Source organism: Betta splendens, chromosome 16 (genome assembly GCF_900634795.4).
Source record: "Betta splendens chromosome 16, fBetSpl5.4, whole genome shotgun sequence".
In the NCBI taxonomy this organism is placed as follows: Eukaryota; Metazoa; Chordata; class Actinopteri; order Anabantiformes; family Osphronemidae; genus Betta; species Betta splendens.
Genome location: NC_040896.2, coordinates 21,253,539 through 21,267,015, shown reverse-complemented (window position 1 = coordinate 21,267,015; position 13,477 = coordinate 21,253,539). Strand labels below are relative to the sequence as shown.

At 51.3% G+C, this 13,477-nt stretch overlaps 1 protein-coding gene across 3 annotated transcripts in view; it reads left to right on the top strand.

The window, feature by feature from the left end:
* The window catches only part of LOC114842705 (neurocalcin-delta A), a 38,682-nt gene extending 25,495 nt beyond the window's left edge, over window positions 1-13,187 (top strand). For all 3 annotated transcript variants that reach the window (XM_029128501.3, XM_041067710.2, XM_029128498.3), the window contains 4 exons: window positions 6,315-6,723; window positions 9,831-9,936; window positions 10,546-10,665; window positions 11,323-13,187. In XM_029128501.3, the coding sequence (XP_028984334.1) occupies window positions 6,346-6,723; window positions 9,831-9,936; window positions 10,546-10,643 (582 nt within the window). In that variant the 5' untranslated portion in view covers window positions 6,315-6,345 and the 3' untranslated portion in view covers window positions 10,644-10,665; window positions 11,323-13,187. The remainder of the gene's footprint in view (window positions 1-6,314; window positions 6,724-9,830; window positions 9,937-10,545; window positions 10,666-11,322) is intronic.
* The last annotated feature ends 290 nt before the right edge of the window (window positions 13,188-13,477 follow it).

The window sequence follows — 13,477 nt, the reverse complement described above, 5'->3', positions numbered from 1 at the left end:
TCAACCTGCCCAGCTCCATGTTTGTTCCGCTGGGAGGATTCCCTGCATTCATGCGGTCCCCCGTCTCCAGTTCAGTCGCGAGCTGTTCAGTCCCCAGCTCAGTCGTGTTTTGCCCAGTCCCCAGCTCAGTCGTGTTTTGCCCAGTCCCCAGCTCAGTCGTGTTTTGCCCAGTCCCCAGTTCAGTCATGCTCCGCTCAGGCTCCAGTCGCCGTTCAGCCTCGCCACGCTCACGCTCTAGTGCAGCCCTGTCACGTTCAGGTTCCAGCCCCAGTCCAGTCGAGCCCAGTCCAGTCGAGCCCAGTTCAGGTCCCAGTTCAGTCGAGTCTAGTCCACGTTCCAGTCCAGTCGAGCCCAGTTCAGTCTCCAGTCCAGTCGAGCCCAGTTCAGTCTCCAGTCCAGTCGAGCCCAGTTCAGTCTCCAGTCCAGTCGAGCCCTGTTCAGTCTCCAGTCCAGTCGAGCCCTGTTCAGTCTCCAGTCCAGTCGAGCCCTGTTCAGTCTCCAGTCCAGCCGAGCCCTGTTCAGTCTCCAGTCCAGCCGAGCCCTGTTCAGTCTCCAGTCCAGCCGAGCCCAGTTCAGTCTCCAGTCCAGCCGAGCCCAGTTCAGTCTCCAGTCCAGCCGAGCCCAGTTCAGTCTCCAGTCCAGTCGCGCCCAGTTCAGTCTCCAGTCCAGTCGCGAGCTGTTCAGTCTCCAGTCCAGTCGAGCCCAGTTCAGTCTCCAGTCCAGTCGAGCCCAGTTCAGTCTCCAGTCCAGTCGAGCCCAGTTCAGTCTCCAGTCCAGTCGAGCCCAGTTCAGTCTCCAGTCCAGTCGAGCCCAGTTCAGTCTCCAGTCCAGTCGAGCCCAGTTCAGTCTCCAGTCCAGCCGCGAGCTGTTCAGTCTCCAGTCCAGTCGAGCCCAGTTCAGTCTCCAGTCCAGCCGCGAGCTGTTCAGTCTCCAGTCCAGTCGAGCCCAGTTCAGTCTCCAGTCCAGCCGCGAGCTGTTCAGTCTCCAGTCCAGTCGAGCCCAGTTCAGTCTCCAGTCCAGCCGCGAGCTGTTCAGTCTCCAGTCCAGCCGCGAGCTGTTCAGTCTCCAGTCCAGCCGCGAGCTGTCCAGTCTCCAGTCCAGCCGCGAGCTGTCCAGTCTCCAGTCCAGCCGCGAGCTGTCCAGTCCCCAGTCCAGCCGCGAGCTGTCCAGTCCCCAGTCCAGCCGCGAGCTGTCCAGTCTCCAGTCCAGCCGCGAGCTGTCCAGTCTCCAGTCCAGCCGCGAGCTGTCCAGTCTCCAGTTCAGTCGGGTCACGTTCCTGTCCAGGTTCCAGTTCAGTCGGGTCACGTTCCTGTCCAGGTTCCAGTTCAGTCGGGTCACGTTCCTGTCCAGGTTCCAGTTCAGTCCGGTCACGCGCAGGTCGTGTCCCAACCAGAGGGCACCACCTGTCGTACAGGTGCCATGCACACCCGATCAGGCCCGACGTCTGCTCCGTCGAGCTTGGCAGCGGCAAGTAGCCATGCCAGCTCCAGAGTAGATGCCGTTCCAGTCCCTGTCGGCCAAGTAGATGCCGTTCCAGTCCCTGTCGGCCAAGTAGATGCCGTTCCAGTCCCTGTCGGCCAAGTAGATGCCGTTCCAGTCCCTGTCGGCCAAGTAGATGCCGTTCCAGTCCCTGTCGGCCAAGTAGATGCCGTTCCAGTCCGTGTCGGCCAAGTAGATGCCGTTCCAGTCCGTGTCGGCCAAGTAGATGCCGTTCCAGTCCCTGTCGGCCAAGTAGATGCCGTTCCAGTCCCTGTCGGCCAAGTAGATGCCGTTCCAGTCCCTGTCGGCCAAGTAGATGCCGTTCCAGTCCCTGTCGGCCAAGTAGATGCCGTTCCAGTCCCTGTCGGCCAAGTAGATGCCGTTCCAGTCCCTGTCGGCCAAGTAGATGCCGTTCCAGTCCCTGTCGGCCAAGTAGATGCCGTTCCAGTCCCTGTCGGCCATGTTGCGGCCGTTCCAGTCCCTGTCGGCCATGTTGCGGCCGTTCCAGTCCCTGTCGGCCATGTTGCGGCCGTTCCAGTCTCTGTCACCCTCGGAGCCGCAGCGCCCGCCGGCCTCCAGGAGGAGGTCGCGCCAGCTGCAGTTCCCGCGCACCTCCAGGAGGAGGTCGCGCCAGCTGCAGTCCCCGCGCACCTCCAGGAGGAGGTCGCGCCAGCTGCAGTCCCCGCGCACCTCCAGGAGGAGGTCACGCCAGCTGCAGTCCCCGCGCACCTCCAGGAGGAGGTCGCGCCAGCTGCAGTCCCCGCGCACCTCCAGGAGGAGGTCGCGCCAGCTGCAGTCCCCGCGCACCTCCAGGAGGAGGTCGCGCCAGCTGCAGTCCCCGCGCACCTCCAGGAGGAGGTCGCGCCAGCTGCAGTCCCCGCGCACCTCCAGGAGGAGGTCGCGCCAGCTGCAGTCCCCGCGCACCTCCAGGAGGAGGTCGCGCCAGCTGCAGTCCCCGCGCACCTCCAGGAGGAGGTCGCGCCAGCTGCAGTCCCCGCGCACCTCCAGGAGGAGGTCGCGCCAGCTGCAGTCCCCGCGCACCTCCAGGAGGAGGTCGCGCCAGCTGCAGTCCCGGCGGACCCCCAGGAGGGGGTCGCGCCCGCCGCAGTCCCGGCGGACCCCCAGGAGGGGGTCGCGCCCGTCGTAGTTCCTGTCGACCCCCAGGAGGGGGTCGCGCCCGTCGCAGTCCCGGCGGACCTCCAGGAGGGGGTCGCGCCCGTCGCAGTCCCGGCGGACCTCCAGGAGGGGGTCGCGCCCGTCGCAGTCCCGGCGGACCTCCAGGAGGGGGTCGCGCCCGCCGTAGTTCCTGTCGACCCCCAGGAGGGGGTCGCGCCCGCCGTAGTTCCTGTCGACCCCCAGGAGGGGGTCGTTCCCGTCGCAGTCCCGGCGGACCTCCAGGAGGGGGTCGCGCCCGCCGTAGTTCCTGTCGACCCCCAGGAGGGGGTCGCGCCCGTCGCAGTACCGGCGGACCTCCAGGAGGGGGTCGCGCCCGTCGCAGTCCCGGCGGACCTCCAGGAGGGGGTCGTTCCCGTCGCAGCCCCCGCTGCACCTGCATCGGTTCCTGGCGGCCCGGCTCTGGCCGCGCCTGCATCGGTTCCTGGCGGCCCGGCTCTGGCCGCGCCTGCATCGGTTCCTGGCGGCCCGGCTCTGGCCGCACCTGCATCGGTTCCTCGTCGCGGTGGTCCAAGGAGGACGCCGCTGGTTCCTGCCTCGTCCTGGTCTCGGCTGCCGGACTGGTGGCCTCGCCCTCGGCTTCTCCTGGTGATTGGATGGCGCTGCCTCCTCCGGCGCCGTCCGCCTCGACTCCGCCACCGCCACGGCCGTTCGCCTGGGGTACGTCCCCTCCTGCCGCGACGATGGCGCGGTCTCTGCCGTCGTCGTCCGCCGCGATACTGGGATCCCCGGAGCATCTCCGTCGGGGAGGGGGCTGGGCTCAGCTCTGCTCTCCCGGACCTCGCCAGCCGTCGTGGTGGACTCTCCTGCCACCACCCTCGTGAGGGACCCCTGGACTCTCGTTTTGACCCTCCTCCAGTCCTCCCTCCGCCCACCCTGCTTGTTTGCCTTGCGGGAGGGGGATTCGGTCCCTCCTCCTGAGACCGCCCTCCGCCCGCCCTGGTTTGGGGAGGGGGGCTTCCGTGGGCGCCGTGGAAGACGCCCTAGAGGGAGGGGTACTGTCAGGTTTTCGTTCTTGGTTTTATTTTGAAAGAACTCTTCTGTTTTTGATCCCAGTTTCCGGTTTTATTTTGTAAGCACTTCCGTTTCTCATCACACCACAGCAGTTCCCGCTTCACTCCCGGTCCTCATTACACTCACCTGTTTTGTATCAGTGATCTACTCCGTGTATTTAACCACCACCTGTCACATCAGTTCTCCGCCAGATCGTTGTTTACTGATTCATTGTTCTCACGCTCCAGCATTCGTCTTGTTCAGCTTACCCCGTTATCGACCCTGTTACGTTTTTGATCTTTGCTTCTCGTCTGATCCTGACCACTCTCGTAAGTCACTCTGTTACTGAACTCTGCTCGTTTCTGGACCTGTCTACGCCCGCCGATTCTGTTCCTGTGATCTGAGCCTTTCTGGTTTTGACTCCCGCCTGTCCTCGGACCCGATTTTGCCTAAGCCCTATGGTGTTGCTACTCTGTGAATGACCTGGACCGTTTTGTGACCTGGATTCTGTCATTAAAGACTTTCTTAACTATATCCACTGTCTACCGAGTCCTCGCTGTGCATGTGGGTCCGTTCATCTGCCGTTCCGTGACAGCTGTGTTGGGTAGAAACCCAGCAGAACCTCCTACCACCCCACCTGGTAGGGACGAGCAGCTACCAATGTCAGACCTCACCACCCCCAGCCCAACTGTGAGGAGGCTGCTCTCCACCGCTCTGTGACATTGACTCCATCCGTCACCAGTGCCCACTCATTTCATGTCAGCTGCCGTCAGCCTCTAATATACGGCGCAAGCTGTCGTCTCCTCACTCCATACATTAGACTGCAGCTCGCACCGCGTCGGATGTGGATGAAGGATAAATTTAGTTTTATATGGAATTAGCTGCTGTGTTGTGTTGAGAATGTCAGCGTCCGTGTTTCTACAGAAATGACAGTGTTGTTAAAAGCTGTGGACCGGGTCACGGCTGCAGTTTCCATTAGTAAAGAGAGAGACTGAAGTGTAATCACTCAGAGGGTCAGTTCGTGTAGCAGCACATTAAAGTGGGTGGTAATTGGCATGAAGCCTTTCTTTTTTTACTGTTGTTGTCAAGCTCCTTCAGTCAAACCTTCAATTGTGTGCTTGCACCTGCCATTATAGGATTTTTAAAACATCACAATACTGGCGTTTCGTGAAAAAAGGTTTGTTTTGCCAGCGAACGGTGCGAGCAGAACGGAGAGCGTCATCTGTTATCACATGCTCTCCAAGCACAGATGAGCACACTAGCTAATACAGCTGCTAAATACCCAGCGTTGAGCCTTTAGGCCGAAGCACCACTCGCACGAAGAGCTGCAAGATAATAATGTGATGATTATAAACAGAGACTCACATGGTTCTGCCCTCATCACCACCACCACCACGGCAGGTGCAGCCTCTGTAGCCACAATATTACCAAGGATTGATCATATAAATATTCTAGAATAAAACAATAAATATTCTAACTCTTGTGAGTTCACCTCCCAGGCGTTGAGCTCTTTTCATTGGTGTTTGCCAAAGGGAGGTCGGCGTTGTCGGTCACCTGGATGAGTATTTAAGTATGAGCTCTGATACGTTATCACTCCTCAAACATCCTTTCTTCCAACTCGGCTGTATCCTTGATGTCACCTTGAGTGCAGCAGGTCCTTGTTATTGTGCTTCATAAAGTGACCTGAGTCGTCAGTCGCCAGACGGACACTGTTCACGTCCGTCTCCCCAGGTTTCCTGTGACTCATTACTGCATGTGTTTTAGTCATTTAAGGTAAAAGTGATGGTTTTATTAGTTGCATTTGATTGAAACAATACATTTGTGATATGTCCTACTGTATACAAGAGTGCGTATTTGCTCCCCTGCACTGAAGGAGCAGAGTCATTGTATTGAGAGCACAATCTGACAGAGACTAGACGCAGGCATTTCCTGTTTGTGTCACCAGAAGGACAGATAAAAAAAACAAACCCAAAACTGCTCCAGTGTCTTGTCACATCTTACCTCTATACTGTGTGATTTCTGGATTTATCAGAAGGGCCAAAAGGCAATAATACTAATTAACCATTGGCAGCCAGTTCTATGATATATGAGCATTAACCCCTTCTTCTCTCTATGAAAGCGTGTCCTCATTCTGGCCCAACGTGCACACGATGACTCATCATTGCTACTATTTTGAGCAACTGTTTTCACATAACATGAACATTTGAATCTACTGCAAGCAAGCATCCTGAACCTTTCATCATTTTTTTTTAAATATTGACATCACAAACACGGATGCTCCTCTTCCAGGAAGAGAAGTCGATGTTTCTCCAGAGGTTGAATCTCAATAATGGTTGAGCAGCTCACAATGAACATCATTTGACTGTGTGGCCCTTTCCTCCCTGTGTCTGTGTGTGCGTGGAGAGGTTTTATGGAGCTAGTAAAGCCGTGTTGGGCATATGGCACCGTGTGTACTCAAAGTACACACAGCAGTTTTCCATGGAAAGTTTTGTTGGTTTGTAAAAATAGATCGATATAAGTTCTGATAAAGAACCGTTTGGTCAAAGCCTCGCTGAGCTCAGCCTAGTGTAGTTTCCAATCAATGCCTGTAAGATGCAGAAACTCCAGATATACTGTAATATATGTCTCACCTTTATAGCAACTGACTCTCTTCCCGTCTCATCATCCAGCTTTACACAGTGATCGATCAGAGCGAACGACATGGGGAAGCAGAACAGCAAGCTCCGACCCGAGGTGATGCAGGACCTGCTGGAGAGCACGGACTTCACCGAGCACGAGATCCAGGAGTGGTACAAGGGCTTCCTGAGGGACTGCCCCAGTGGGAACCTCTCCATGGAGGAGTTCAAGAAGATCTACGGCAACTTCTTCCCTTACGGGGACGCCTCCAAGTTTGCCGAGCACGTTTTTCGCACGTTCGACACCAACGGAGACGGAACAATAGACTTTCGGGAGTTTATCATCGCGCTGAGTGTGACATCGCGCGGGAAGCTGGAGCAGAAGCTGAAGTGGGCGTTCAGTATGTACGACCTGGACGGAAACGGGTATATCAGCAAAGCGGAGATGCTGGAGATTGTACAGGTGAGTGTGTGCAGCCTTGGCAAAGAGGCCGACGCGCACAAAGCCCGGGTTGATACGGCTTTACTCTGACTTTTAGACTGTGAGTCTTTAGATGAAACCCACACAAATATCACACATTTCATGCACCTTGTGAGGAGCAGATGGATCCAGGCCAATCTACGTCTGCTACTAAAGATCATGTCCACTATCCTGCATTTAGAGTTTCCAAAGCTTGACCTGTTGTCGAGAACAATTATTAAGTTTGGTGCTGTCATGTTTAGATGTGCCGGTTGCATCAGATGGAGTCATTAGCGTATTTTACAAAGCCCTTGTTGATTTTATAGCTGCCAAAGACGGTGCAATGCTGGAAAGGCCAGCAAGAATGTTTATATGAGCAATGGGACAGTGTTAGAAGCCAAGCATCTGGCGTTAACCTGCATTTCCTTAATTAATGCAATGAAGCTGAATGCTGTCTAGATGAGTACAAGAAGAGTGTGAGGGCTCAAAAACGTAAATGTAAACTATGATTCCTTTGAGAATCAAGAATTCATCGTTCCAGGATGAGAAGACAAATTTGCGATGAAAGGAAGTGCACAAGCTGGGTCTGGTTTTCAGGATGGAGTCCACCAAGCGCAGCTTGGAGTTCTGGCTCCTCCTGTGTCGTGTCAACACGTCCCTGGGCGCTGAATTCTAAACTGACCCAGTAGATTAGCAGCTCTGCTGCCGATGCCGAAGCCGTAGACAGTGATACGACAAATCGCAATGCATGTGGGGAACATCTACCAGGCGTCCTGATGTCAGGAGCTGTGATAGAGTAATGTTTACTTTATCCTACATGTATAAGAGAGATGCCATTCGGTTTTACTGATAGACGTGCAGCAGCCTAAGCATAAGCGGAGGTGCTCATGTATCACCACTGTGGGGTTAAATTAAAGCCTCCTTGGCTGCTACGCATGTGCTTCAAGCCCGCTGAGAACAGTGTCCGTCTTGTCGTCATGGTAACACAGACGTACACCAAAGTCAGGCTCCCAGAGCAATGATTATGCCCGGTGCATCATCTTTTCAGGTGAGCTTCTCAAAGTGAGCTCTATCTGGCTTCTGACCTTTGAACTTTTTTCCTTAAGAGCAGTCATTGTGTTTCTACAAACCACCTGAATAAACCCACAGCTTGACTTTCCTTTTGTCCACTCCAAGCACCGTGTCCATATTTCTGAAGACATTCTGTGTCCCTCACACAAAAACTTGCAGCAGCCTTTGTGCTCATTTCTCAGCTGTCTGATCCTAGTGCATTAAAGCCACCTGCCTCTGCAGAGGGAACGCAAGCTTGAGGCCAGTCCAGTTTAGTGCTTCAGCCGAAGGAGCCTGTCTTCATGTTGTGTGGTCACACACTGCTCTCCTCTCCTGTGCGTGAATGCTGCCTGTGCCCAGGCTTCGCCTTGCTGTGGGAGAACTGGAACTGGCTCATCCTCTGCACCGAATGACAAAGCTCTGAAGGCACCGAGCAGAATAAAAAGCATCTCATCCGCTCATTAGCAGTTGATGTCTTGCCTCTTTTCTGCTGCACATAAAAGCCGAGCTGCGAGCAGAGCAGACGTGCATGGAGGGAAGTTCATTGTTTGTTCTGGCGAAAACGAGAACGAGGTTCTAATGGTTAGTCAAAGCGAACAGAATAAGGACTGGGAAGAATAGATCGCTGCTCAGGCAGTGATGAGCAGGATGTGCTTCACAGTCCAAAGTGGCCAGATATCAGTCCAGAGGGAGGAGCTGTAAACAGCTTGAGTGTGAGCTTCTTTTCTATGCGTTGTCACTTAAAGGAATTAGAGATATAATAAACAAGAGATCAAACAACCAACTTCTATCATATTTATAATTAATATGACAATAAAATCCATCTACCCATTGTCCCAACCCCTTGTAACAGTCCCAGCTGTCAGTAGCTGATAAACGAATCAGTGTCATCATTCAGTTGTTTATTTTCGAATCATAGAAAACCCATTTGAGCGCTCGTCATGTGTGATTTTAATGAAGGACGTCAGTGATGCAGAAGCATAGGACGTTCCACACTTTAAATACCTACTAATATTGAGAACGCAGCTACGAGGAGGCAGAACCATCACCTTCTGCTGTGTAATTACACGCGACCATGCTGTGTATGGGCTCCCTCGGGTCCACCTCCACCAGAGGGAGGAAAGAGGGAGAGAGTGGGCTGCAGCTTCACTCTTTCCTGCCAAACAACCTGCCGTGCTGCGGCGCATGGGTGACACGACACTGATAAATAGTCTGTGAGGAATGTGTAGGTGCATGTGTCTCCTCCCTGAAACGCTGGCACAGAGAAGCCCAGCAGTGCAACAGAGAGACATACTGGAATAAACTATAATGCACTGACTGCACATTGAACTCAAATATCACAGGAGCCTGTTACGTAAGAGCTCCCACAGTATGTGTGGGCCTCCCTGCGTCTGTCCTGGGACCTGGAGAATGAGAAACAACAACATCGCTTGTCTGTCAGCTGGCACGTCCCCGCTGCGGATTCATCTGCAGGATAGTTCATGTCACAGCGATGAGCCAGCGATTCAGCTGGTCCAGATAAATCACTAAATAAAACTGCCATATAAAATCTCACTCCCTCGTCCTCCCAAGCACTTGATCCTCACAAGGGTCGCGGCCATTTAAAAGGCTGTTTTTATTGAACTGATAAAAAAATATATATCTTATTCTAACGTTGCCACTATTTCTGTGTTTGACTTGCTTCTTTATGGTTTTGTAGAAAAGAAGCAGCAGCCAACTGTCCAACATTGAAACAAACATTTATAGAAAACGCTCCTGTTGTCTGTATTTGTATCGTACTGCGTTTTACAACATTATGAGCCAGACTACAGTTTTATGGTGTGAGTGCATTCATATTTAATTGAAAGCGTAATGTGATGTTTTCATTGGGTTATGTAAAAAATTCTAGCAATAAAAAATACCCTTCGTTTCAGGTTCTTTCCTTTTTTTGTGGAAGGATTCCATCATTTGTGTGTATACACAACAGCCCACACATAGTGGGTCACATAAAGCACACACAACGCCGCCTCAAGAGTTTGAGATTCAGAATCATTGAAAATCTGACATGTTTCTGCACACAGGCGATCTATAAGATGGTGTCCTCGGTGATGAAGATGCCCGAGGACGAGTCGACACCTGAGAAGAGGACAGAGAAGATCTTCAGGCAGATGGACACCAACAGGGACGGTAGGCTGAGCCCATCTGGGGAGTCCATGTGCATGTAAATGAAGTGATGGCACAGGAGGAAAACATGGTTGCACTAGTGGAGAACCACACATTTTCAGAAATCCCATTCATGCAGCAGAAACCATCCAGCTGTGACCCTGAGCACGAGACAATGAGGAGTTGGTTTAGTGTGGGTGGAATCTGGAGGAACTGGGAGAAAGACAGCAACGCAGACTTAGAGGCACTGACCTGGATTTTTTTTAAAGTCTTGGTTTCCTATTTGTGTGTGGTTGAAAGCATCACAAATGGTGAGGAACACGTCCTCGTGAGCCACCGTGGTCAGGAGAAAGGGGAGCTGCCCCCACGCTGCCACCTCTTGGTGGGACGCAGGCGTTGCAGGGCAAAAGTCACATCCCTGTGTATGAGCTCAGTAACATCCCTCATGAGATCGAACCCGTTCACCTGATCTGGTTATTTCCCATCCTAAAGGCTTGGCTCATTAAACAGGAGAGAGCACTGTTAGTCAGTGTCAGTAGGTACAGGAGGCCATGGCTGATGCTGTTTACTCAGTCTGTCTGTCAAACGATGGATGACGACTCCCTCGTTCTGATTTCATGCTGTGTGTTTTAGGCAAACTGTCTCTGGAGGAGTTCATCAAAGGAGCCAAGAGCGACCCCTCCATCGTCCGCCTGTTGCAGTGCGACCCGAGCAGCGCCGGACAGTTCTAGACCCAAGGCACCAACGGAATCCGTAAGGCCTCACACTCGGACGCAGTTCACTGTTCACCGCGCTTTAGATTGAGGTAAAAGTTGGAGTCGGCCTCAGCGACGGGGGAGTGTTCGCTGACTGCGAGGAGCTGTTCAGAGGCTGCGTGTTGTGCGCGGGGCGTGGGATGGGTCATCCTGCAGTGTCACTGCTTTGGGACTATTTGTAGTGCATGGACCGATATGAGAGACTTTGTGGGAGGTGGCCTGGTTTAAAGGCACAGGAGGTGTTGGCGTATCTGAAGCGTCTTCCTTCACAAGCCTCCACATGTAGGATTGGTTTGGGGCTTCATGAGTCAAACTGCAGGTGCTCCTGTGCTCTGCGTTCTGTAGAGAACCTCGATGTTAAACATGGATGTCACATGGGTTTTTACCTCCATGTGACTCTGGGCCTGTGAATTTCTGTGTGAATTATGTACCTTGGTGCTGAGAAAACAGATGTCTGGGTGTAACTGGACATTTTGTCCTCCCATGCGTCCTCCAGTTTAGGATTATGACATCGTCTGACGTATTCTAACAACAATGAAAGGGCTTTACTTTGATTTACTGATTCTTTGCCCCCGACCTCACTTTTATTCTTAATTGGACCATTCATTTCTTGACTTGCGTGTCAATGCTAATCTCCCTGTCTGTCTCCTCCCAGTGCTCGTTTGGGTGACTTTGAATGCCCTTGACTCTCCATTTTGGAGCAGACTGATGAAGAATGACGAGCTGATGGATGACGATGAAGAAGACAGGCCTTCAATTTGCCCTGAGGACTTCAAACACGGGACCAGAGCCACATTCTCCACTTTCTGTCCACCTTGAGCCATTTATCTAAACCCTTTCAAAGACTGAACCTGAACACTCGCTAAACCCCCCGGGGGTTCTTCAACACTCATGATTCTAATTGTCCAGGACCCTTCAGTTCGTCTCGAGGCAGCGTCAGAGTAGGAGCCGGTCCACAGTAGGTTGTGTATATAAACTATAAACTGGAGTCTCTGTATCGGTGTTTTTGCTTGGCTCTCTTTGCCCTCCGAGGTGACACGAGTCTCTGTGTGCCTGAGACGCAGAGAGTAATGGAGGGAAGCTGGCTTTGAAGGACGGGGCGCACTGTGCGTGAGAAAATGGAACCTGCATAGAAGACTTGTGGAGTTGAAATTTCAACTCAGAACGAACATCCTCTTTTCTACTGTGAGAATGTGTTTGTGTGCATTTAAGTACTTTACAAACTCGATAGAGTTGTTTTCTATCTTGTGCTGGGACAAAAACACGTAATGTTATGCTACTATGCATATTCCCTGATCGCTAGTTTGAGTCTCACGGAAGGAGCGGAGGATGAAATTCCCCCTGTTGTCTGTCGTCTGTTCCGGCGTTTCTTTCCTTTTTAGTAAGATTTTTACAGAGGATGTTTCTGCGCTCAAGCCTTCAGGTTAAATAAAAAACTAGCTTTCAAAGAACCTGAGAACAGTGTAGATATTGTTATAAGTGAACCTAGATTTGTAAACCAAACCCCACGTAGTTCAGAACAAATAAAAGTAATACAAATTGTTGGTAATTCAAGCTGTTGCCAGATACCAAGCATGCAAATGGGTTTCTACTTTGACTTGTACCAGTCCGAACGCCTTCACGTTCACTTTTAGATGTTCCTAAATGCTGCATGTCGACCAGCTGGACACGGAGCGTAGACTGCGTAACACATATGCATGTGACTTCTGTGCATGTGTGTGGGTTTTAATGTGATGATGCATATCACTGGCATATCTGTGCTTGCCTCTGTGTGTTAGCGTCGTCAGCGTTCGTACCTGCAGTGTTGTTGGCAGCATATGGAGCGACTGGCGCGACAAACCGCTCACCTCCCAAACCGACATAGTTTTAGATCAACCGCATGCAACACAGTTGGAGTACGGCCTGAAATCCACGCGCGGTGCTGGATGACACACTGCTACGTCCTCCTCAGGCCGACTGATCTTATCTCATCTCCCTCCTCCTGTCTTTGCTCAGGTGCAACAGAAAACTGCTTGACACATGTTCAAAGTCCGCCTTAAAGGAAAGTCCTTGAGGAGCGTTTCATGCACAGCGTCGTCCTCCAGGGTTGAGCCCTGTTCAGTCACTGCGTTGTCTAATTAGAAAGGCTTGGAATGTTTTATGAAATAACTGTTGTTTTTTTGTATAAAAAAAAGCAAAAGGATAAACAAGAACCACAACTACTGCAAGAATAATGTCACAATATGTTGTTTGGATTGTATTTTTATGATATTGATTTTTTTTTATTTTAAGCTGTGTCAGGTGCAACTTTTCTGTTTAAAAATACAAACTTGCATCTTGTGGTCAAGTGCCAAATAACAACAAAAACAGTATTGTAGAAAATATTTTTACTGTGCAATTGTTACCTGTTGAACAAAATGTTTGTAATTGTTGCATTTTGTAGGTTTTGTTTGGTTTAGTGACTACAGTTGTGGAATCATAGGATTCAGTTTGGGTTTTAAAAAGGCAAAAGGCAAAAATTAAATTTACAGTTTGTGTGCACATGTGATGTCTGCTTTATTGTGATTTTAGACTCCATTTTATTTGTCTCCTTCGTCATCTACTAACATCTTACAGCCAAGGTCAAAATATTTCCCTTTCTTCTGCATACAAAGCTCAAATATAATAATAATAGTTATTTGTATTATTAGGTTAATTGAAGACTATACAAATTATTTTCATATTTATAGTGATATTGGTTCTAGTGTTTCTAAAATAGAACCCAAAAAGTATTTAGTTGCATTTTAGAATCATTTTCATTCACATTTATATTTGCTGATTTTATTACATAA